Consider the following 27,523-nt stretch of genomic DNA (forward strand, 5'->3'; position numbering starts at 1 on the left):
AAGGTCATTAAAATAGTTAATTTAATATACACAAATTTTCTAAATGTATAATTGGGTGTTTCTGTAAAGCATAATAGTGCTGTACATGATAAATGCATAAACAAACTAGATTAAACTTTAAAGGATGTATTCTGCAACACCCTGTATAATGTTTAGGTAACATATGGCATTAACATAAGCCAATTATAACCAATTATCACTTTTCATACCTTTTTGATTTGACCAACCTGTCAGGACTATTGAGGTTAAAAGGATCAATTAATGTGAGGCCTGATCATGTTAATTTAGCATGTTTAGATTAAAGGAGTTGAAGCCATTTTGTTTTTTTGTTTTTTTCTTAGGAGGTTAAACTAAGTTCATTGATTTGTTTTTAAAACTAAGAAACCCTCACAAGAAGGTTTTAAGTGTCTTATTTTAAGTTTTCCCAGATTGTAAATTATATTTCCGTCACCCAGAAGTGATAAGAAAGTGAGATTAGAGACTCATATTTCAAATGAGCTGACAGGCGTATTTTTTTCTTAACCACTTCCCACCCGGCCAATGCACAGGAACGTCCTTCAGAAGGAGCGGGATCGCGCGCGTGCCCGCGCAGCGGCGCGATCCCAATGTGCTTGTGTCACCCGGACACGGCGCATCTCAGATCGGCAGGAGGGCTCTGTGATTGGCCCTCCTGATCACATGACGGCCGTGTCCAATCACAGCCGTCATGTGATGTAAACAAACAGCCAGTTGCTAGGCAATCGGCTCCTCCTCTCCTCACACAGAAGTCATCGCTGAGGAGAGGAGAGCAGATCGCTGCAGCCGGCTGATGATCAGTGAGTATGAGCTGTTTTTTACAGCTTTTTACTCACTGATCATCAGTCTAGTGTAAACACACAACACACCACACAGTTTAAACACAGTCGCCACATATGTCCCCAAAACATACATGTCCCAAAATAATAAAAACACATGTCCCTAATAATAAAAACATGTCCCCCACATATGTCCCACTAAAATCACATGTCCCAATGATTATCTGCACACATATGTACGTGATCACCTGCACACATATGTACATGATCATTTGCGTACATATGTCCGTGATCACACAAACCAATTATTATACACTTAACGGAATTTTTTTTACCAAAAACATGTAGCAGAATACATTTTGGCTTCAATTTATGACAAAATTAGATTTTATTGGATTTCTTTTAAAATAGAAAAAAGAAAATATTGTTTTTTTTCCAAATTTACGCTTTTTTTGCACTTATATCGCAAAAAATAAAAAACAGAGTCGTGAATAAATAACACCAAAATAAAGCTCTATTTGTGCGAATAAAATGCTAAAAATTTCATTTGGGTACAGTGTAGCATGACCGCGCAATTGTCATTGAAAGCGCTAGAGCGATGAAAGCTGAAAATTGGGCTGGGAAGGGGGCGAAAGTGCTCTGTATTGAAGTGGTTAAATGAGAAAAGGGAATGGGGCTCATTCAAAAATTATTTTACAAACCAAGCTGTACCTAAAATGTATTGAAATTTTCACTGCAAATAATTATATTAGCCATAAATCCCTACTAAACATTATTGCATTATAACAGGGCAAATATATGTTTACTTAATTGAACAATGTCACATATTTTGGTTTGCATGCATTATTTTATCTATGTATGTATATGTGTGTGTGTATATGTGTGTGTTCTCAAACCCATATTTCATGGGTAGAGACGAAAGACTGTTTGATACATAATAGACAGTTCTTGATATTGGTATTTTCTGTTCTTTTTCTAAGCTTAAGTTAAAAGGTTATTCAGGAATTAAAGTCAATTTTCTATACATCACCATCTATTAGCCACTGTGAGTAAAGGTTCAATATTGCCCCTATAGATTTTTGGCAGGAAATTACATGTGTTTGGCATCACTTACGATATGAAAGGCATTTCCACACCCATTCCTGGGGGAATATAGATTGGAGACACATAGTCAAAGGAGATCGTGAAATGGAGAGACGAGCAGGAAAAAAACAGTACCGAAGAATGTAGGAGTGTTGGAGAAGTCCTTTTGGACACCCAGCTGATACTTCTCAAAACAGATTTTGTAAATCTCTGGTATTGTAATAATTTATATTTTTACCCTTTGGGTAATTAAGTTGTTTGAGTATATGCTTAACTAAACTAATCAATAGTGTCAGTTTTGGAGTGAGTTGAATTCTAACTGCAGTAGAAGTTCTACTCCCTTTTAAACAAAGAGATATATATCTTGTTATATCTCAACAAAACTAACTTCAAACTCTTAGAATTGGATTAGTTATGTGTTGAACCATAGATTCATTCTAAATGTATCTGTATTTAAAAATATATCTTGGTTAAATTACCAAGTTTGTATATGGTTAACAAAATTGCCCATCTACTGTAAAAAAGGTTTAAGCTTGAAGGTCTTTGTGTTGAGAAGAAATCACATGTGTTAAATTCAACACCTAGTTTGTTTTCATGAGTTTGTAGAGTCACGAAAAGCTATTTACTAAGTCTAAGTTTACTAAGACATAAAGTGTTGACACATGGCATTTTGTAACAAGAGCTTGTGGTAAAATTCGTCATCATCTGTATCACCCATCAAATATTTGTAGTTCTATATTTTTGTATTATCACCAAGTGTATTTGATAGTATTTCACACTGTATTTTTAGTTAGTAAATATATATATATATATATATATATATATATATATATATATATATATAAATTAGCATATCGCTGTATTCGTTCTTGTCTTCAAACTAGCATGGATAAACAAACTTTATTTATTTCTTTATTTATTATTTGTTCGATTTGTGGAAAAATGTGAAAATCTCCTTAACCACAGAGTTTTGCATACTTCCATAAATATAATACTGTTTTAATATTTCAGTATGAACATCTGACAAACCAGATGATATTCAGCTCAGAGTCAGGACCTAATTCTAGGAACATCTTGTTTGTACCCTCCTAATTCATCACATCACAATGAATGACAGCATAGCTTATACAGAGAAAAAAAATTGAAACTATATTTGCATCATAGGAGCAGGGTTTTTTCTCCTGCTTTAGCCCGCTTATTTTATAGTTGTGGAGATGGACCCTTAAAATAGTATGTTATTTTTCTTTATTACACTGTCTGGTAATTTGGTTATGTTATATACTCAACTGAGGTGCAAAGCATAAATTGTAGAGTTGCAGTTTAAAATAGAACTCCATCCAAAACTTTTTAGCTTTGGGTATAGTGGTAGAGTGGGAGTGGGAGGAATCTGTCGTTTGTCATTTCACAACCCAGTAAAACATACAATAGTAATCAATCCATCAAAGATATTTTGACATCTAGCCACTACACAGTAGGTGGGAACTTTTCCATGTGGTGACTGTGGTCACTGTAAATACATAGCCCACAAAACTTCCTAGACATTGCCCAATGGGAGAAGATTTTCCCCTCAACACTTTGTTTCCTGCCAAATGGTGGGCATTGTCTACGTTATGTCAGGCCTTTTACATTGGTAAAACCAAACGTAGATTTTGGGAAGTATATGTGATCTTGTCAGTTACACTAAAGGTGGTGACTTAGTAACCCATCATTTTTCTCAAGCTGATGATTATAAGTATGATGGATTAAAATTCTTTGCATTAGAACGCATCCATCCACACCCACGGGGTGGATGATTTGATATGACCATCTTGAAGTGGGAATATAGATGGATCTTCAATTGAAATGCCTGCAAAAAACTGGACTTGAACAACAAGCTCAGTTTTACTCCATTCTTAGATGCTTAAATTTAGGAAAGGAAACCAGCTATTTTATCCATTAAGGCAGTTTGGTATCCCTATAGTCTACCCTTCTGTGTAAAATCCCCCCCTCCTTTTTTCTAGTGCATTAATGTAAATAGATTTTATGTTTCTGTATCTTTTAGCCCTGGTTAACACTGAATACAGCTTTAAAATTGTGCGACTTCACTTGAAGACCACATGTCAGTGTGACTTCAGGTGTGACTCGGCTGACATCTGTGTAACTTCATGCACAGATGTCTATGCAAATCACACCTGAAATTGCCAAAAGTAGTGCAGAAACTACTTTTACAAATTGGTTTGGCACTGCAAAGTCGACATTGCACCGATTTGAACAGTTCCTTTGCTGACAATAGGTGACCTGTAAAATTGTATGACAAGTCGCACCAGTGTGTATGAGCACTTATGTTATGTTAAACTATGATGTTTCTGGAGGGGTTTTTTTTTCCTCTTGGAAACCTCATAGTAGTTTATGAAATGAACATCCTCCTGTTTTTGTATGGTATAAATATATATTTGTTATAACATTTGGATTTTAATGTTAGAATAATGTATTGTTTGTATCACTTATCAGCTATAATATCACAAAGATTGAAAAACGAAGTGGATCCTGAGAAATCTCTTTTTGGATGAAGCGTGTTGATCCCTGTGTTCTTCACTGCTCGTTGGTGTATAGATGTTCTTATCATATGTTTATAGCTGTGATCAAGTGTTTTTTACATTAATGGAAACAAAACTTTTTTAATCTGACCCATAGCTAGTAGTAGTTGGTCACACAATACTGGAATTGCTCTGTAATGTTGATGATGCTTACGTGGCTTGTCCAAGCCACTCCTTCAGTCAGAAAAATACCACTGCATTTATATCAACACATGCAGTGCAGACACCGTAATCCAGTCACCATGAAATGGCAGGTGTTCATTGTCCAAGAACAGGATGGGAGGTGTGAAAGTTCTGGAGCTACCCTGTTTAAGTTACATATCTGGATACTTGGTGTCAGGAGATTTACATAGGTATTAAATATGGCTGAAGGTGTTAAATGTTGTCAAAATGTGGGGGGAGAAGGCATCTACTGGTTTCCAATAATTTGTTATTCCAGTTTGCGATACTGTAGATAGCCTCTTTCATGCCTCTTGGGAACCAAGTGCCCTCCCTGATACAAAGGATGGGGTCATGTAGCTAGAACAGGGTGGCTCCACAACATTTACACTTCTCACCCTATTCTTAGACAGTCAAAAACTGACTTTCCATGATGATTGGATTAAGGCATTTGTGCTACCTGTGTGGATAAAAATGCTGGGAAATTTCCTTAAAACTGAAGATGGGGCTTAGACAGGCTACAAAACATTTTTAACTTTACCAAACTAGTCCACTTTAAAGTGGATCTTCACTACATCTGAGCACCACAAACAAAAAACGCAATTTAATTTATTTTTAATATTCAAAGCAAACTCCCCCATTCATCCATGTCTTTATGCTTTAAGTGTATATTCTTGAGAAATCACTTTGAAAAACACCCTAGCATTTATAGCTGTGGCCATCTTGAGTAAAGGAAAATGATTACTGTAGCATTTACTTCCTAGAATCCATCTGCCTTTAGCTTAAGCATGCATGCAGGAGAGTGTGCTTAGCTAAGAAAACCCCTTCTCCCCTCCTGAAGACTTCTAAGCTGTATGACATCAGTTGCCTAGGCAAGAAACCAGGAAGCATCTGAAGACATGCAAAAGAAAAAGTTTAAAACAAGTAAATGATAAGTGATATACTATCCAATTTCTTTGCTTATGCTAGCAGCATAAGGATTAAAAATAATCAATGTTAATTGGGAGAGTGAAGTTCCACCTTAATGTGACTAACTACTACTAGCTATACCATGACCTGAATAAATGAGAACATTTACTTCATAGCCCATAATTCTGCCAACTGTGTGTGATTTCCCTGCTTTATGGACTATAAATCACTACTATAACCTTCCTATATTATCTTAACCTCAGTTTACAGACAATCACTTCCAAAGCAAGACTCCTTTAATTTTTAATCTGAAGTATGATGATTAAAAATATAAATAACTTTTCAGGCCAATAAATTAGGGGAACTGAAATTGTATTTCTGGATCAGTTCATGACTTTTAACATGCATGAAATAATTTGTGTTTTATATATTTGCCTGCAATTTTTATAGTAGTGTTTTTTCAGCCCTTAAGGAGAATCGAATGATTTATAAACATGCTTGTATCATGTGCTGTTATACCTGATAAAAATATAAAACATATGTATATTGTGTTGCAGACAAATTAGCTAATATAGTTTAATTATGACCATCATTAGGGTAGCTTTGCTTTCCTTGGAGAGTATGTATTTGGATGACAGAAATGTCAAATACCTTTGCTCTCAAGTATATCAAGTGCTCATCTGAGTGAATCCACATTTGACAGTCCATCCTCTTGTTTGCTTGAGCGCGGCTGAACTGTGGAGCCGGAACATTCCACAGTTTGATAGTCGATGTAATATATGGAGTGCTATATTTGGTATTATTTTTACTTCTTTTTCTTTTTAACCAGTTAAGGTATACAGAGAATGGTTGGCTTGTGACTGTGTAAATTGCAGGATCCACATAACAAGATATTAATGAAGGATAGTAATGTCGTGATGCTTTAGAGGTTCCACTTCCAGGTTTATGTGATGCGTATATTAAAAAATATACTTTTCTACCTCACTGGCCTTTTCTATGCCATCTGCTGGATTTTCTCTAGGTAATTACACTTGGGGAGGCAAATTACTAATTACCATCTTTTGACCTGAATTGTCCTGAACTCATCAACAAGCTGCTGAAAAGTGATGAGAAATTATGATGATTTTATGAAAAAAATTCACCCTATTTATCTTTTTTAGTGTTAACAATTAAAACCAAAAATATTTTTATATATATATTTTTTTTATATAGCTACTTGGTGCAAAAGCTCTTGGCAGCCCTACACTAAGTTATCCTATGTAGAACAGATGTACAGTATGTCCTTCATTGACAGACTATTTTAGGTTGCAGTTAATAGACTTCTCCTTAAGATTGGCATGACAGATTACATGTTACAAAACAGTAAACTGTACCATGAAAGCTATAAAAACATGAAACAAACTGCACTCATCAAGAGATATCTTCAAGAGGAAGATGCAATTGAAGCTGGGTGAAAGATCTCTTTAGTGGAGTTTTAAGTAATAGCACAATGTTCTCATTAATTTGCTTTAATAAAAGTGATTTTATTAAATGCTAATTGCTGTTTTCTTAACTTGTTCTGGAAAATGCTTCTCTGCCTGTGAATGGGATATATTTCCATTATCCACTTGGGAAAAGCAGCTGACTGTATTGCATACAGGATTCACTGTAAAAAAATAAATACATAAACTGTGTATTACCATCATGTACCTTGTTTTTTTTTTTTAGCGCTGTCTTCCACAAGCAGGGGTTGGAATTTGCTTCCACTGTTCTGGGTACAAAAAGAATAACTGGACAAGCTTGAAATTCAGTAATATTGTAGTATTGAAAAAGTTGCAATTGCTTTGATGTATGCAGGATTTGGAAACATCTGACTCCTGATTTCCTACCATGATGCTCTGATTTTTACATGATAGTAGTAGTGAGGGTCATCCTTTTGTCTACAACAGTTGAGATCTACAGATACTCAAATTAGAATGAAAGGATACGATTAGTGAGACTTTGTGCTGTGTGAATTGTCTGGTCACCTGCTAACTAAAGGTAATGTGTAGTAGGTTTGCAAAATTGTCTTGCATCTACATTATGATCAAGACTACCAGCAGATGGAGTTCTTGGCTTCTTTTCCATGTTTTTCAGTTTCTTCTTGACCCCTTTCCTGAAAAAAAAATTAAAATGTTTATGGGTGGGTGGTTATAAATGGGGAGTACTCGGGGTGGTGGGTAGTGGGGTCCCCCAGAGTTCTGTGCTTGGTCCAATCCCATTTATTTTATTAATAAACACCTGCCAACACTGACAGAGAAACCTTCAGAAATTGCTAAAACAAATCCCTTAACCCCTCCTGATGGGCCCCTGAGGGGCTGCAGGCTCCAGATTTTGCCCCCCCAGATCTAAGTTGCGCCTCCCCCCCAAACCGCCTTGACCACCCTCTCTGCCCTGGATGCTATGCCCGTTGATGAGCTTCTTTCCCAGTACAGCACTCTATACAGCTGCTCCTCCGCAGGGCTGAAATCACACTCCTTTACAACACAGCCAGTCAGCCATGATCTGCATAGGGCGTATCTGCCTACTGTAACTACACTGCCGTTCCGACCAGGGGATTCCACAGGTCAGAATGGCAACATAAAAGCCAGATACACCCTGTGAAGGCTGATAGACTGTGTGTACAGGAATGTGATTTCAGCCCTGTGTATTGTGGGGGGTGGGGGGGGGGCTCTTTTCAGTGCTGGAATGGGAAAGGAGCTCTGTCTAATGACCTGCCAAGGGTCCCGGTCCTCTGATTCTCCAGGGGTGATCCCTGTCCTCTAAGGAGTAACTCTGTAAACTCTAAACTCTTAAGCCACTTTGAGTATCTCTGCACACATGGTGGAAGAGGTGGGTCGTAGTGGGGGGCCCAGGTCAACTTTTGCACCAGGGCCCACAAATCTCAAGCTACGCCTCTGCATGCAGCCATAAAGACTTGACAGTTTTTCTGCCCCTAACCACTCTATCACCACTCTATCCAGATCAAAAAAAAAATACCTCTTATACTTTATGTACAGTACATCAGCAATGTTTCCAGTAACAGATGTTCAATTATTTGAATTAAATTTTGCACCAATGTACCATGAAAATACTTCAGAACCCAATGAATACAGGAAAAAATATCAAAATGCTTCCATACAGTTTTTTATGTCTACAGTGGATTTCTGAATTAGTCGTTTTTTGTTAGAAGGAGCACTCCCTTCATTATACTACTGTTATGCTTAGCATGAACACAGAGACATTTGCCATAGTGCCTTCTTGCAGACTTTTCATAGAACGGCACAGCGAAAAAGGATTTCCTGCTAATGGCAATAAAAGGCACTCAATGGTGAGTCGTGTAATGCCTGATTTAGGGTTTGCATGGAATGATTAGCGCATTGCTGTGATGATTTCAACAGCACGAGCCTCAAAGCTTCTGGCAGTCTTGAAACACATCACAATAAATATTCAAAAGGGTTTAGTGTGTTTTCCTTCTCCATTTCAACCCACGCAGTTTTGACTGCTGATTCCTCTTGAGATATCTTAATTTTGCCCAGTAGCTTTTTAGCTGCCTATTACAGTTGCCTATTTGTAGAGAGAGGAATTTTCTTGCTTCTCCCCTCGTCACGTATCCCAGAGACGATGTGATTCCCACATTTGATGTTCATAGTAGAGCAGCTGCAGGCGGGGTACTCCCTCAGATATCCCTTGATGATGTCTGTATATCTAAGCCTGCATGTTCAGCAGTATAATTAGCAGTGAAAGTGTTTCAACACCTCTGTAGAGTGTTAATTTTAATCTGTGTATTCCTGTTACTCCATGTAACGTGAAGGGGATTTTCAGTTCTAAGTGTTTTCTACTTTGCCAGTACTGATCCAGTCACCTCTTGAACTGCTTGGAAATCAAGGGCCCATTTACACTTCAGTTTTTACAAAAAGGTATAGATTTTTGCACATATTGTGGGAACTTTTAATTGATGTTGGGTTTGGGGGGGGGGGGGGGGGGGTTGTTTTTCTGCAGATTTAAGACTTAACTCTAGGCAGATACAAACCCAATCAATGCAAATCTGTAATCATTAATACATCATTAAATGTGTGTTTTTTAATGCAAGCAGTATACATATGTGAAATTTAACGTGCTATCAGCACAAGGACTCAATCCGTTTATATCAAGGGTAGGGAACCTTTTTGGCTGAGAGAGCCATGAACGTCACATATTTTAAAATGTAATTCCGCGAGAGCCATACAATATGTTTAAAACGATTTTTTTTTTTTAATCGATTAATCAACTAATTTCAATTATAACTGTAATATCCACGTCATCTCCCCCACTGTAATATCCACATCTCCCCTATGATTGTCTGCTTGCTTACCACTACACAGGCAGGCAGATCCATGAACAGTTGAGGCGGGCAATGGTGACGTCAGCGCACCGCTCACCTAGGCCGCCACCGGGTATACCGAGATGGCCGCAGCTCCGGAGGTAGGCCGAAGCTGTGGCCTTTCCTATGGGCTCAATCCACGGATCGGCACACTACGCAGTCTGCAGATTGAGAGGGGAGAGCCAGATGCAGCCATCAAAAGAGCCACATCTGGCTCGAGAGCCATAGGTTCCCTTCCCCTGGTTTATATGCTAAGGAGAATGCTGCTAGGTTAAAAAAAAGTGGGATGATCAAGAGATAAGCTATTATCTGTGCTACATCTTTTTTTTCACAGACTGGAGTGGGTCCAGGGAAATGTAGGCTCAGAAAAAGTGGGCTGAATGATACAAAATAAAAATATAATTGCGCTACCAATGTGTCAAGGTGAAAAAATGTAGCAGCCAGCATCAACAATGATAAATTGTGAGAGAAGAATAAAACAAAAAATGCAGCGCTATATAAATGAACTCACTAGTGACAGTGAGCAAAATAATAAGTGTAAGAATAGCGAAGAATAATATAAAATATTCATAGAATTAACTCAATAATGATAAGAAATCTGCGGTATGAACTCACTAATGACAGTGAACAAAATACTAAGTGTAAAAATAGTGGAAAATAGTGTAAGATATTCATAAAATTAAATCAATAATGATATTGAAATCTGTGAAGTCCATAATAGTAAATCACATGGATGAAATGGAATGTATATATCCTGGACACAGGATCAGACACCACATGGGCGATAAAGTCCCTTCAACAATAAATAACCAATCCTCTGTGGAAGATACCCAAAATTCATAGAGGGAACTTCAGATGTATAAAATGGTGTAAAGATGCAGGCACTTCTCAACTAGGATCCAACAGCAAACTTCTTACAAAGAGATATCAGGTACACACAGTAAAGGAAGATAATGGGTACTCTTACCTAAGGTGTGGACCAACACACCTTTGTTGTGAGTCGATCAAGCATAAGATTGTAATCCACAGCAATTGATCTTCCAATGAAGATGGTAAAACGCCCGACTTTCAGCCAAGATGTCCAATGTAGAATGTCAACGTCTTGGGCTCCAAGGAAAGTGTGGTTGACCACACACAAGTTGGTATATCGGGAAGGAAAAATAGAAAAAAAGGTTCCACATAGAGCAGGTCACTCCGGTAAAAAAAGGTAATTTATTTAAAATAAAAAGATAAAAAAAACACATTTCCTGAAGGTACAAACCATCAACAAAGGTGTGTACAGGCAAAATAGTTCATAAAAAGTGTGGTAGATCTGGCTATGTACCTGACATGTTTTGCACGATAGTGCATCAACTGGGGCATGATGTTGACTATCAGACTGAGATCATCTACCAGAAAAAGTGTACTGTGTAGACATTTCTGGATTGAAGACAAATATAGCAGCAACAGCTCGTAATAGTTTATTTAGTGGACTGTTCGTTGATATTCTTATTTTTGTGAGACTGTCCTGCTTTACCATTTGATCTTTACATAAGATCAGCAAACAAGAAATTTTAGGCAGAAAAGGGGACAAATTGATTTGGTCCAAATGTGGAACTGTTCCACCAAATGAGGAACAGAAGGGAGCTATGGCAGACCCTTTAAGATAGTTTATAATAGTTATGATAGTTAGGCTTATGAAAAATGTATCATCTTGGGCCACTGTGAGGGTGTCAAAATTCCTGGGAACTTCTGCTTTCATCGATAAGCCATAAAAAGTGGACAGAGGGTCATTTGTTTTGTTTCTTTCCTTAAGTATATCACTTTTATATCCTTTGGTTGTTTTATAGATGACATCAACAGATTTACCCCAGATCCTTGAAGCCATAAGACGTATTTAAGATTATATTACAAAAGGACACACATGTCTTTCTTGTTCCTTTTGTAGCTATACCTATAATGGCTAATTCTTTAAAACATATGAGCATGTGTTCTTGTTTTGTGGGCTCCTTACCTGTGCTAGTACTCTAGGCTGAACCATACTGAAAGTAGGACAAGGACTCCAACCTTGCTGTTATATTGGCTGCTTCAGATTAATAATGTATTGTGGTTCTAATTTAATATTCCTTAGTGATTATTCTTTTTGTTCAATAATATACTGATCTTTTAATATTCTTTTACTGTTCATTTTAAACCTGTATTAATTATAATTTCTAGACTGCTTTGGTCAAGGTGTGTATTTTTTCTTTTTACAGGAACATTTTACACCTGAATGCAAATTCAAAGAGTCAGTGTTTGAAAACTATTATGTGACGTACTCCTCAATGATCTACAGACAGCAACATTCGGGGAGGAGCTGGTTTTTGGGTCTCAACAAAGAAGGTGAAATTATGAAAGGCAACCATGTAAAGAAAAACAAACCTGCAGCTCACTTCCTGCCAAAACCATTGAAAGGTAAATTATTATATCAACAGGTCATATGATAATGTGGGATGTAAATAAAGTGTTTTGGCCCTTAACCTTGACCTAACCCACTGCCCCTTCCCCAACAGGTGCATACTTACTTTGATCTGATGGATTTGTCTTCTAGTAATTGTTTACATCCAGTGCCACAAGTCTTCTGACTATGCCCGCACATTACAGCCCAATAGAATTTTATGTGTCTGTGTCTCAATGTTGGCGACAAAGGTAGATGGCCTTATAGAAGTCAATGGGGCTGTAATGTGCAGGTTTGGCCAGGATGTAAACAAGAAACTGTGTGAACACTGTAAGTATGCAGAGAGGGAGGGTGGGTTAGGGCTAGGATGGATTTGGGCAAAAGGAATAGGTGTACTTTCTTTTAAAGTGAACTCTTCTATTGAGAGTTGTTGTATATACCCTTTGACAATGCAGTAAATAATGATGGATTACTGTGCACAGAGGATATGAAATATCTACATTCTGGAAAATAAATTAAAATGACCTGTAGAAATAAAAAACATCAATGGGGAAGCCCGAAGGTAAGAAGAAGAGATTTGTCAGATTCAGTGTGAATGTTCCTTTAACGTCTGTAGTTATCATAGGTGTGTGGAGTTTAGCTGGCATGTTGATTGATAGTCTGGCTTAAAGCAGATTTATACTCCTATTTTAAGATAGGCTGTTCGAAGTCTTTCTCAGACTAGTTATAACTAAAACGCTAAAATACTTACCTTTTCTCATGTACTACTCACATAATCAAAAGCCTAGGCATTTGGTCATGTCATCTCTTTTAAAGGAGAGGGTCAGAGTTTGGATTGGCTTATTCTTCCTTTTAGCAGATAGAGGATAACAGAATGCCTAGGCTTTTGATCACATAACAAGCTTTGTTGGGATCCTGAAACAGCATTTTTCTTCAGAAAATAAGTAATCCTTTTCATTACATTTTCTTTATCAACCAGGACTGTTGACAGTAGCTTTAAATTATCATATGTTTTTAAAAGACATATAGCATATCTAAACACAGAAATAAAAAATTTATGTATTGCAGTTTAGTCATCCTTACGCTGTATGTGGTGGCTACATCCGTTTTCTTTCAAGTTTTGTTTTCTTTTTTGTTTCACCTGAGGATTCTGTCAGTAACAATTCCAGTACAAGGATGATAACCCTCACTTACCCTTCTGTATCAGGACTACAGAAACAAGATAACAAATAAGATAAGTCTCTAGATCCCACCCCTCTCCTATATTGTCTTTAACATAGAGGGGTAAGGTTCTGTAGTCCTCAGAGATAGCTGGATGCCATTTATTTCATATTATAAGCAAAGGTAGAAAACACAGGGACTTATCAGTTCACTAGATTTCTGGCAGGATCAACAGGTATTTTTTATTTTTTCTAACTTATCAAAATGATTTCAATTAACAGACTGAAAGGGACCAAATAAATGAAAAAGGAAGTAAATTCTCCCACTCTGATGCTTCTTTTAATTTAGTCCATTATAATAAGTAATTATCAAACTATAGCCACTGTAATCCAGCCCAAATCGCAAATGTCATTCTGCCAATGTATGTTGGCAGAATGGCACGGCTGGGCAAATGGGCATACTGGTACGTCCCTTTAAATTTGCGTGCCGGCCGGGACCTCCGTGAGTCGAGTCGTGGTCCCACGGCTAATGTAAACAAGCATCCCCCCGTTCTGCCTAGTGACAGTGTCACTGATCTCTGCTCCGTGTGATCGGGAGCAGAGATCAGTGCTGGGTCACATGTAGCCACGCCCCCCACAGTTATAAACACTCCCCAGGACACCCTTAAACCTTACACTGCCCCCTAGTGGTTAATCCCTTCACTGCCAGTGTCATTTACACAGGAATCAGTGCATTTGTGTAGCACTGATTGCTGTATAAATGACAATGGTCCCAAAAATGTGTTAAAAAATGTCCGATGTGTCCGCCATAATGTCGCAGTCACGATAAAAATCGATGATCGCCGCCATTAGTACAAAAAAAACCGTATCGGCCTAAATTAAGGAAAAAAAAATGTTTTTTAGATATTTTTGGGGATATTTATTATAGCAAAATGTAAATAAATTTGTTTTTTTTCAGAATTGTCGCTCTTTTTTTGTTTATATTGCAAAAAATAAAAAACACAGGGGTAATCAAATACCACCAAAAAAAAGCTCTATTTGTGGGAATGTCAATTTTGTTTGGGAGCCATGTCGCACGACCGCGCAATTGTCAGTTAAAGCAACGCAGTGCCGAATCACAAAGTGCTCTGGTCAGGAAGGGGGTAAAATCTTCCGGGGCTGAAGCGGTTAAAGAAACTTTAAAAACTTGTTTCCAGGGGTAAGGCAGCGCCATCTAAAGTATTGTTTCCTGTACTGTTAACCAAGCCTCCTTCTCAATCCAATGTTTCTATGGCAACCCTGCTTCCCTGCTCATAGCTGACTTGTTTTATTTCATAGTATTTACTTGGCCCGAATATCTAGTGTTTGCCTATGTCAGTCTTATCAGCTTCAGCTGATAAGACTGCAGTAATGCTGTCCGATGCCTTTTTTTTTTCCACTCCATGTGATATCACATGGTCACATGGGGTGTAGGAGGAAGCTCTGACTGATTATGCAGTCTTGTGGAATTTCAGTGTTGTGCTGTAGGAAGTCCTGATAATAGATAGACAAGCACACAGAGTGTGCCGTAAATCATGGGAGATATGGGCATGCTCAGTGACGTCATTCTAAAGAACAAAAAGGATTACAACAATACTATGCAAGTAAGGAGATATCTACAAGTAGTGTTCATTAGGGTTTTTTTTTATGCTGATTCACATGGGACAAAGTTGTGGGGGAGAGTTTACAACCACTTTAAGTTCATGGCTTGAGTTTACATACCTTTTAACATTTGTAGCAAAACATATGTAATGTATTAGAATATTGTTCACTTTTTCAGTAGCAATATACAACATTCCTGGCACATTGAGTCTAGACCAAATTCATTTCATGATAGGAGACATTCGGTATTAATATTAAAACTAGAAAACTCCTGTATCCTGGCTCATACTTTACACTATTAAATGATGCAAAGAAGATTGATGTGCTGTAACCCACAGATATCACCTTTCATCAGTTTAATGTATCTAGGACAATTAAACAATATTATTTGTAGGTTGTATTAGGCTACTGCAAAATATGCATTGTGTTTGTCCTTTACGTGTATGTAAAGGCAGATTTGTATCTTGTTTTAGATGGAATATGGAAGGATTAGAACCTCTATCACAGGGGTGTCCAAACTTTTTTCAAAGAGGGCCAGATTTGATGAAGTGAACATGTGTGAGGGCTGACCATTTTGCCTGACATTCTTTGAACCATTAAAATTCGGTCGAATCCAGTCGTTCGAGCACTAATACACTGCCCAACAAGAATTCTATTACCTTTGTCGTGCTCGTTCCCGACACACAGAAGAATGCTCTGCTCTTTAGGGGTACCGTTAATTCTTAATGGTACCCCACACATTGGAAAACGTGGGGTGCTTTTGGTGCAGTGCAATAAAAAAAAAAAAAGAAAAGCTCAGGGACTTCTTTCCCTGCATTTTTGTGGGTAGGGAAGCCCATTGAAATGAATGGTCTGCCCTACACACAGCACGCAGCCACACAGATGTGAACCAAGGGCTTGTTGGAGGGGCAGTAAAACCACATGGTTAAGCTGTTTTACCACCCTCAACTTCTCCCCCTTTAGCTGCAGAGGGAGCAGCTGGGGGTGTACACATGCTGTGGCTGCAGCTGGAGGTATACCCAGGGTGAATGGGCCTGCGCTGCAACTACCCCGCAACTGTGTGGATTGCACAGTTGCAGTATAGTGATGCTGCCTTTACGGACTTAAAACAGGTGGTAAGGTGGCAACATAATGCCTCTTTACTGCCTTTCAAATGCCTCTGAAAAGTGATCTGTGTATGGATTGCTTTTCAGAGAAGCAGCAGTCCCGGCTGCTATCACACACACGCCCTACAAAAGCAGTTCTGATGGTACAAGAATGGGGGGAGGGTCTGGATTAAAAGTAACATACACACAGACACATGCAGACACACACACACAGACAAATGCAGACATACATACCGACCTACATACATACAGACACACAGACATACATGCATACAGACACATGCACACACATACAGACACATGCATACACAGACACATTCAGACACATACATACATACAGACACATGCATATACATACATACATACAGAGACATGCACACACACACACACATACAGACACAATTATTATTATTATTCAGGATTTATATAGCGCCAACAGTTTGCGCAGAGCTTTACAATATGAGGGCAGACAGTACACTTACAATACAAATCAATACAGAAGGGATCAGAGGGCCCTGCTCGTTAGAGCTTACAATCTAGAAGGGAGGGTCAAGTTGAAACAAAAGGTATTAACTGTGGGGGGGATGAGCTGATGGAGAAAATGAAAATACAGTTAGGTGTGGGTGGGGTAGGCTTCTCTGAAGAGAAGTGTTTTCAGGGATCGTCTAAAAGCTAATAAAGTAGGAGATAAGCGGACAGATTGGGGTAGGGCATTCCATAGGATTGGAGAGGCTTTGGAAAAGTCCTGGAGGCGAGTATGGGAGGAGGTGATGAGGGAGCTAGAGAGCAGGAGGTCTTGAGAGGAACGAAGAGGACGAGTAGGTTGGTATTTAGAGACTAAGCTAGTGATGTAGCTGGGGGCAGAGTTGTGGATGGCTTTGTATGTAGTTGTTAGTACATACATACAGACATACAGAGACATGCATACACAGACAAACACATGCACACACATACATACAGACATACATACACATGCACACACATACATACAGACACATGCATACACATACATGCAGACATACAGACACATGCACCTTACATGCATACAGACATACATACAGATACATGCATACACATACATACAGATACATGCATGCACATACATACATGCACACACATACAGACACATGCATACAAATACATATAGACATACATATACATACAGACACATGCACACACATACATACACATGCACACACATACATACATACACATGCATACACATACATGCACCTTACATACATACAGACACATGCATACACGTACATACATGCACACACATACAGACATACATACAGACACATGCACACACATGCAAACACACACACATACAGACACATGAATAAAGCCCTTTTAAAACAAATCTAGCTTCTAGCACAGTACTCTACCTTTCCAGCTTCCTCATTCAGCCGGTTACTGCACTGTAGGGGGAAGCAGAGAGCACAGCAAACTCCCCTGCACTATACTTTCACTTTTGAAGCCGACGGAGCTTCTCACAGTGTCGGGATCAGGCTCATCTGACAGCCCTGATCCCGCGGCACACCAGGCAGGCCGTTCAGAACCAGACCGTGGGCCGCGATTGGCCCACGGGCCGGACTTTAGACATGCCTGCTCTATCAGGATTGTATTGCTGTCTGTGTCCTAGCTGGAAAAAATCTGCAATGAGGACATGGATGTACCTCTGAGAAATCTCCATGATGGAAATTCTCTTCACTTTGGAGAGAATTCCTTTTGCATCTCCAAGACAGGATGTGAAGAGAAATCTCCTCACCAGGCAGCAAAAAAAATAATCTGGGGTTTAACCCCTACGCTATTTTTTCTAATAAAAAAACAGTTATGGCATTGAAAACACTAAGATAATTGTAGGGCAAATGTAATCTTTTCAATTATAATATTTTTCAGTATAATTTCAGGCCTCAATTTTAGTTTAAAGTAAACCTGTGTCCAGATAAAGCACGCAATAAAATACCTGCATATTCTGAACAAGCAGTGAACACATTTTAAAACAAGCCCCCCTTCACTCATGCATCTATTGGTAGAAATACATTTTCAAGGTTTACTACACAGGCATTGAAATGTTAGTTTTATTCAGAGAGGAGAATTTTGGCAGCCATACAACCCTCTAATTTAAACACACAGTAGGTGTTTCTAAATAGTTAGAATCCTACTAAAACCTAGCTTTAGTGTGTTGTAACCTTTGAGGATGAATAACTTCACAATAAAAGGTCAGAAATTGCTTGTTTATAGCTCTTTTGCAGATAGCCAAGAATATGCAAATATTAAAATATTCAATAGTAAGCGGTGCACTTTAAAATTACAATCATCTTATAAATGAATAAAAGCCTTGTTGTTGGTTGTGACACTATAGTTTTCTGGATATCAGATGAGATAAATGGAAAAAGAAAACGTAACTTTTTGTTTTGATTTTTCAGACTAGTAAACAGTGGTGGCCCGGGCATTAGGGGTGCACAGGTGACGCCCCCCATCCATGTGTCCAGCCCCCTGATCTACATACAGGGCACCGGACCATGGATTCCAATTGGGGGGGGGGGGTTTGAAGCACGTAATTAGAGCCAGATGCTCTAATAGGTTTCAAAAAAGGGTGGGCCGGCCCCCCCAGTTGTGTGAGAATAGCAGATGAATATTCACTGACTGGCAGACAGCAGCCGGGGAGGAGTGCCGCCCAGGGGGTGGTTATTGACCACCCCCCCCAAAAAAAAACAGCTGCCACTGCTGGTAAATATAAAATAGAAGTATTTATATTTCATATCTATGATTTCCAGTCAACAAGTAGAACTGTGGATTACTTTCCACATATTTAATAGGCCAGTCTGAAATGCTTTGGTGAATAAGGTCTTTGTTTATAGAGTTCAGTAGTTGCAACTTGTGATGAGCCAAATGTACCAGGGTTCAGTTCAGCAGTCTTTACCGAAGTTCAGATCCAGAATCCAAACCTCATTGAAATCAGTGAGAGATGAATTTCCTTTAAAAAGTTCTTAAGCTTAAAGTCAAGGGACTGACAAAGAAAGGGCATGGGGGCCCAGTCACTGATATGCGGGACATGTACCAAAGGAAAAAAAAAATGGAAACTATTAGGCCGCGTACACACGCGGGGACTGTTCGCCCAACTTTGTCCGTCAAACAGTTTCGGCAAACAGTCCGCTCAAAATTAGCATGGACGGACATGGCCACACACGACGGAAGAACAGTTTGCTGAAACCGTGCGCGATGACGTGAATGGCACGTACGACGGGACGAAAAATACGAGGTCCTATACACTGCATTATAACTTTCGGCGTGAAAATCCTTTCTGAGCATGCGCGCAACTTTGTTTGACGAACAAGCCTACACACGAGCGGACTGTTCGCTGAAACAAGGTTTCAGCGGACAGTTTTTCGGAAATTCCGAAAAACCTTGTCCGTCAAACTGTCCGCTGAAACTGTCCGCTGAAAGCCCACACACGAGCGGACTGTCCGCCCAAACACTGTTCAGCGGACAAAGTTGGGCGAACAGTCCGCCCGTGTGTACGCGGCCTTATTCAATGGCTCAAAGGACAAATGGCTCAAAGGGCAAACAATAAATAAAAATGCAATTCCTTTAAATAACATTCTTAGGAGATGTCCTAAAACTGTATGTGTAACGAAGAATCATACTGTACAACTCTCAGGATCAGCATCAGTCACACCATGTTCTGGCATCACACAAATTGCATGTCTGATTATTTACTTTACTTTTACATAATTGATTGGCTCACATACAGCAGCAGCAACATAATATAATATGATCGATTTCCACCCCAAAAAATTCTGTTGTAAGTCATTTTTACAAAAAGAACAGATTTTTATTGTTTAGCAATAAAATGTCTTAATTGAGTTTTGGAAGCAACATAGGCAATACATCATAAGGTACATACTTAAAAATAAATAAATAAAAAATGAAAAACTTAAGCTATCAATGTCGAACAGGGTCAAAACTAGTCTCAAAACATAGCTTGTTGTGGTCTTCTATTCAGCAGCACACTGGGGTTGATTTACTAAAATTGCAGAGTTAAAAATCTGGTGCAGCTCTGCAAGGAAAACAATCCATTTTTTTTTTGTCAAAGCTTAATTGAACAAGCTGAAGTTCGAATCTGATCATGCACAACTGCACCAGATTTTGCACTTTCCAGTTTTAGTAAATCAACCCCACTGTTTTGTGTACTAAGTTGATCAAAATGCCAACCCACAGTTCATCAAAACACTTCCAAACAAGAAACCCAGGAACCCATATGGCAGAACCGAGGCAGCTATTTTGAACAAGGAAAAAAATGTCAAATACAATTCCATATTTCAGAGACAAATACAAACATTTTCACACAGTAACCGGAGAGCATGCAAGCAGTTTGATTGGGGGATGAGGGATGAGTTGATTTTTTCCAAGAAAACACAAATAGATTATAATATTCCAAACATGACAGCCCTAAATATTGTGGAGGCTCACTGCCCATTAAGCAAGCATTTTTGTACTTATATTTTATTTAGAAAAAAGCCAGAAATATTTTACAGACTCGCAGCACAACTTGTAAGTGTTTTTACTAGCCTGCAATACAAAGCAGAGAGACTAGGCGGGTGCATCCCCTTAATATATAAATTAAATTTCATATTTTTAGAACCATAATCAAGAAAACTGAAATTATTAGCTGGACAGTATGTCTGAGGGGGATCCAACAAATCCTAAAGGTTTTTCTTTTTCAGACCGTAGACCTAAAGAAAAATTTGATGTTGGCTCCTTGGATCCATGTTGCAACCAGTTTTGAAGGATACCTTTTAAAGTGGTAGTAAAGTTACCCCCTGCAGGCTTAAGCCATAATGTACTAGTATGCACTGCATACTAGACTTACCTTTAGAACGGATCCCTCCAGCAGCACCCCGTCACAGATGACAGGGATTCCATGTTCACCCGGTCTTCTGGGGTTTGGGAACTTCTTCCTGGTTTGTGAGCCTCTGCAATCTGATTGACCAAGCCGCGATGACGTCACTCCCACACATGGCAAGGCACTCTGATGGAAAGGCATGGGTATGTTGTTCCTTCAGAGCGCATGTGCCCGTGACATCACTGGCTGCTGCTCATTGGAATATCTCCTAAACGGTGCACGTTTAGAAGATATTCATTTTACTTACAGGTGAGCTTTATTATAAGCTTACTTGTAGGTAAAAATGACAAAACCGTTTACTACCACTTTAAGGGGCACAATTTTTTGGACGGAGAGAAAAATGAGATTGCACCTTGAAATCTAAAAGTGTGTCTTGTTTTGAAGACTAAATATGGATAGAGTGTGATATTTTGCAGAACAATTGTTAAGCCTGTATGGACCAGCTGCAATTTATAAACAATTGAACAGGCATTTGACATCTGTAAAAAAAAAATATATTTTTTTGGACACTGACAATGGAAATAGCATTCAGGTTTGTACAACAGCTTTTTATAACAGGCCACAATTTCTGAGGGATTAATTCATTAGGCATTTAGCATCCATAAAAAAAAAATGGAAAAATTTTTTTTTTGCACCACAGCTAAAAAAATCTGTTTAGACAGATTGCAATTTCTGAGCTATTGAGCAGGCATTTAGCATCAGGAAATAAATAATTAATGTGCTTTTTTTTCAAACTGAAGATGGAAAAAACTTACAGCTTAGCAACACAGCTAATAAACCACTTGAGGGGCTGCAATATTGAAAGGATGAAAGAGAGAGGCATTTTACGCCTGGAAATTGTATATCAGTGTCTTTGTTTTAGACACTAAAGATAGAAACAGTATACAACTTTGCAACACAACTTTGAAGCCTTTGTTGTCAATGCTTTTAGAGGGAGAGTAACAGACTACAATTTGGAAAAAATATATTGGCTTCCTTTTTCAGTGAGTGAGGAAGGAGAAATTTTACAGATTTGAGGAACACCTTTTTAAACCGTCTACTAATTGTGACAGATAGAGAGCAAGCAGATTGCACCTTACTGTTATTTTTTTTCCATGCAGAAAAGTACTAGCACAAATGTTATACCTTTTTGGAGAGGCAGATTGGTCAGATTTAGCTTTAAATAATTAAATTAGTATGTACATTATATTTCTGAAGATAAGATATAACAGAAAAAAGCAAACTGTTGTTAGGTACACGCCGATAATGGAAATTTAATTCTTTGTGCGATAAGGCAAATATGGCAGCATAAAGTTGGCTTATTTTAGCCAGAAAAACACATATATTTTTTTAGGACACACTATATCAAATCTATTTAACATATTTGATACACATTAATGCACACTCATGTGCCAGAATTTAAGGAATCACTTTTAGGCCACACTACTTTAAGCCCTTGTACACACGGTCGGACATTCCGACGGAAAATGTCCGATCGGACCATGTTGTCGGATAATCCGATCGTGTGTGGGCTCCATCGGATTGTTTCCATCGGAATATCTGACGGACCAAGTTTTCCAGCTTGGCTATAAAATTTTCTGACAACATGATCCGATCGGACCTTGTCTGATCATGTGTAGAGAATTCCGATCGGACAAAGTGCCACGCATGCTCAGATCAAATTCCTACACCAAACCTATTGGCTACTAGCCTGAACGTAGTCCTGTCGTAACGAAATAACGTCACCACGTTCTGAACGATCGGATTTTCCGACAACTTTGTCCGACCGTGTGTATGCAACAGTTTCGGACAAAATCAGACAGATTTGGTTGTCGGAAATATCCGACCGTGTGTACAAGGGCTAAAGGGTGCATATTCCAAATGTCAATATTTGAGGTGTTATTGGTGCCTAAACTTTGTATTCCCACATATAAAATCCTCCAGGGCAGAGAGGGGATGTCACTGTATCTGAAACAGCTGATAAAAAATGTGGGGTGTCACATTAAATTTGTCATTGCCTGTGATAGTGAAAGAAGAAGCTTGGGATGCAGCAAGAACTATTTTTTTTTAGATCTCCCCAAATATTTCATCACCAGCATCTGCCCACTGCTGATCCAAGACTGGTTCATTTTCACAAATGTCAGCTGGTCAACAGTGTCCATGGACAGATATACTCTTTTGTCTGTACAAAGGCCCCAAAACACTGAATGGAAGTGCCTCAGATGCATACTGGGCAAACTCTGGCCAGTGGTCCATCCCTTTGGCAGCTGAACAAGCTCCAATGGTGTGCCCTGTCCTGAATTTTTCCCAGGTGACAGCAGAGTCACCCAGTGGGTCATGAATGATATATAGCATCTCTTCTTTTACTTGCTGAACCAGGTGTCTGTGGTAACATGGAGCTTTCTGCTGACCTTGTGGTCAGACTTCCACATGTTGGTGAAGGTCAGGGATGGACTTACAGGTAAAGAAATGGCAATTAAAGACCTGCCAGTGTGGTTCAGCACAGGCTGCAAATTCCCAAAAGGGCCCAAAATCTTGCTGGAGTTTAAAATCCAGCAATTTGGCCAAGCTGGCATTTAAGCACTGGGTATGGGGGGCTGTTTTTTTTGTTTTGTTTGCTCTAGTATCTAGGGCGGCAAAACTTCAGTGGCCCCTACTGTGCATGGCCAAGCACAGACTCTCTTCTTTGTTGGAAGACTCATGGGGTAGACCACAGACACCCATTGATATACTGCCATCTCTATTGCTGGAGGCTTCTGAGAGGAAATCGTATATAGTGGATACAAGTAGACATAAAAATGGAGAAGCTGGGGGAAAAGGAAGAGAAGTGAATCCCTTTTTCTGATGTCTAGCATTCTGGTGCTGTTTCCAAAAACCTGCATAATTATAGGCCTGATATCTCTTTAAACATGTATTCAAATAGACAATGGTATTGCCACCCTTAATATGCTGGAGGAAGAGCTGCTGAAAACAGTGTGGTCTGCTACACACGTGCTAAAAAATGGCCAAACTGGTGAGCCCCAGAGAGTGGAGTGGGGCACATCAGTGCCCTGCACCTGTGGAGCTCTGCCATTCAGTGAAAAAAGGACAGCTGCTCCCTCTACTTGTCTGCAAGCTTTCCTGGATGACATACCGCCTTGCTGGGGTTGTACCTCTCCCCCATTTTCTGCCAGACCACCGTCTCTGCTCTATAAAGTACCCAGATATGGTCAGAGCCCTCATCATCCTCCCCTCCCTCCTCATCGCTGAATACAAAATGGCAGTATACTGTGGCTGTGGGAACCTCTGATCCCATTAGTTGCTGTGCATCCTCTTGCAGCAAGTGGCTCATGCTGTGCTCAAATAATACAGCAGTCTCCTCTGTTTCAGTTAGTGAGGCATTAGCGGGAGTAGCAGTGGAATAGTAAGTAGCTGCAGTGGACTTCAAGATAGTCTGCACATGGGTGAGGGCATTGAAGATTTGGTTAGTCACTCCACCACCTCCTGTGTGTGCTCTGGCTGTAAAGCACATCCAGTGCCCCAAAAAATGCCAAATGTGCTTGCCTGCAGAAGATGCACCACATCTATGACCACTTCTTTAGCCTGTAGGCCTGCCAGACATGATGCTGATAATGTGAGCTTATTCCCTATTTTTATTTGCAGCTTTTGGAAGAGCTGTATAAAGGGGAAATGGTGGACTAAACAACACCTCAACAATCTGCGTTGCTCTGTTGGTACCATGAGCAGCTTTTTTGGTATCTCCAACAGATTCCAGTGCTGCTTTTGCTGCTGACCCTCCAAAACAATAAGATAAAATAAACATAGAAATACCTCAAAATAACAAAAAAAGAGGACAGAAGCAACACAGCAACACAACCTGCCACTAACTCCCAAAAAAATTGTCCTAAAAAGGACTATTGGTGAATGCAGGTGGACTTATACTCCACTCTCCCTAGTCGCACAAAGTGAAATTGTGTAGCATATACAGCACTATACAGTATATAACCCTAAAAAACAATATAGACCATAAAGCAGTAGCAGAACACTAGACAACCCTCTCTCCCTGCAATACTGTCACCTGTCCCTAACTAAACTCCTAACACAGTAAAAAGGGGCTGCTTGGAAGTAGTCTTTTATAGTATGTGGGCTGCAACCTATGCCTAGTACCTATGATCCAAAAAGTGGATGAAAAAAACACATTCAAAGAAATCGTCCTATAATCTATTCTTTATTACACAGCTTTCGAGAGACGATCATGACAGTTCATGCTAAAAAATATCCTAAGGAACAAGCACGAAAATTGTTCTTATAAGATAACAGAACAAACAATTTTCATGTAATTAGTATAGTATTTGTACAAAAAAATTTAGTGACCAAGACCACGTATGCTCAGAAATGAAAGAATACATTACAATACTAAACATTAAATACAAAGTAATCAACCAGTGCAAAATACATAAAACTTAATACAGCAGCTGAGATACTGAGGGTCAAATTTTGAAATCCCAAAAATGTCAATATAAAAAAGCAGTACAGTGCAAATCAATGTAACAATCCTAAAATAAAACTAAAAAATCAAACACAGGAACAGTCCATGTTCATCTTCATAAAATAATCTTTGATTGAACAGAAAACACTGGCGAATATCCAGTGGACTAGGTGATATGACAATCATATAAGATGACTTTAGTGACAACCTCCACCACTAAGAGAAATGGCCGCTCACTAAGTATCGGCAGGTAATGGCCGAAAATCAGTCAGGTCAGAACAGCAATTCCCTTTAAGTTCCCTTTTAGGCACCATGCACACTGGAGCTCAAAAAAGTTGTTTCTGGATGCCAGATTGCTGGCAGAGAACACTGGTTGAAAAACGTGATTAGTTTTGCATTGCCGTTAATGCATGTTCAGCAGCACTAGCTTTTAGCAGCGTTTCTCTGCCTCTATTCAAAATCAATGGTTCCCTAAGGGAGCCCATTAATAGAAGTCGCACCAGAAGTCGGAGCATCATGATCCGACTTGCAGTGTGACTTGTGTGCTGAGGATGAAGAGAACCCCCCCCCCCCCCCACCAAAATGTAAAAAAAAAATGGTGTGGGGTTCCTCCCCCTCAGATGATACCAGACCCTTTAGTCTGGTATGGATTTTAAGGGGAACCCCCTTCGCCAAAAAAACGGTGTGGGGTCCCCCCAAAAATCCATACCAGACCCTTATCCGAGCATACAGCCTGGCCGGTCAGGAAAGGGGGTGGGGACGAGCGAACGCCCTCCCTCCTGAACGTTACCAGGTCGCATGCCATCAACATGGGGGGTGCTTCAGGGCAGGGGGGGCGCAGCCTAAAGCACCTTGTCCCCATGTTGATGAGGACAAGAGCCCTTCCCGACAACCCTGGCCGTTGGTTGTCGGGGTCTGCGGGCGGGGGGCTTTTCGGAATCTGGGAGCCCCCTTTAATAAGGGGGCCCCCAGATCCTGGCCCTCACCCTATCTGAATGAGTATGGGGTATATCGTACCCCTACCCATTCACCTTGAAAAGAGTGTCAAAAATAAAATACACTACACAGGTTTTTAAAAAAAAATTATTAGGCAGCTCCGGAGGTCTCTTCCTTTTTCTCCGCACTCTCCAGCCTCTTCTCCGCACCCTCCTTCTGCCAGGCTCCTCCGCTATCTTCTGCCTGTTCTTTTACTAGCGGTGGCCCGGTCTTCTCTGTCGTCTTCTTCCCTCTTCTCTTCTTCCGATGTTGACACAACGCTCTCTCCCGCTGTAATTCCATGTGCTTGGTGTGCAACGACTTATATTGGCATGGGGCGTGGCCGGGTGATGCCATCCGGTGACCCCGCCCCCTTATTACATCATCACCCTGATCGTGATGGGACGGTGACATCATAAGGGGGCATGGTCACCGGATGACATCACCCGGTCATGATGATCAGACTTCTGGTGCGACTTCTATTCAAATCAATGGGCTCCCTTGGGAACCATTGATTTTGAGTAGAGGCAGAGAAACACCGAACGAGGCTTAGTGCTCTTTTTACAGCGTTAACCCTCATTTAACACCTTTTACCGGTGTCTGGCGTTTCCAATACTGCTCTTGAACGCGATTTTATGGCGTTCAAAAAAACAGCCCATAAACTCCTCTGCTGATAAACGTCCAACAACGTACATGTGTGCATGGACACATAGGATAACATAGAGTAGAGTTTATGGGCTTTTAAAAAAAAAACGTCCAAACTCCAAAAAACTGTAGTTTATAAGTTGTAGTGTGCATGGAGCCTTAAAGGGAACTGCTGTACTGACCTGAATGATTTTTACTCGGGTACCGCATGAGGTGAGCGGACATTTCTCTTAGTGGTGGAGGTTGTCACTAATGTCACCTTATATGATTGTCATATCACCTAGTCCACTGGATATTCTGGTGTTTCTGATCAATACAATACATTACATCACTTCCCAAGCTGTGTTCTGTCTTATGAGAA

At 39.6% G+C, this 27,523-nt stretch overlaps 1 protein-coding gene across 7 annotated transcripts in view; it reads left to right on the forward strand.

Moving 5' to 3' along the window:
• The window catches only part of FGF13 (fibroblast growth factor 13), a 563,100-nt gene that overhangs the window by 528,602 nt on the left and 6,975 nt on the right, over window positions 1–27,523 (forward strand). For all 7 annotated transcript variants that reach the window (XM_077490404.1, XM_077490408.1, XM_077490402.1 and 4 more), the window contains one exon: window positions 12,116–12,314. In XM_077490404.1, coding sequence (XP_077346530.1) covers window positions 12,116–12,314 — 199 coding nt within the window. The remainder of the gene's footprint in view (window positions 1–12,115; window positions 12,315–27,523) is intronic.

This window comes from Lithobates pipiens, unplaced genomic scaffold (assembly GCF_037356315.1).
Source record: "Lithobates pipiens isolate NorthernLeopardFrog02 unplaced genomic scaffold, aLitPip1_a1.2 Scaffold_1, whole genome shotgun sequence".
Lineage (NCBI taxonomy): Eukaryota > Metazoa > Chordata > Amphibia > Anura > Ranidae > Lithobates > Lithobates pipiens.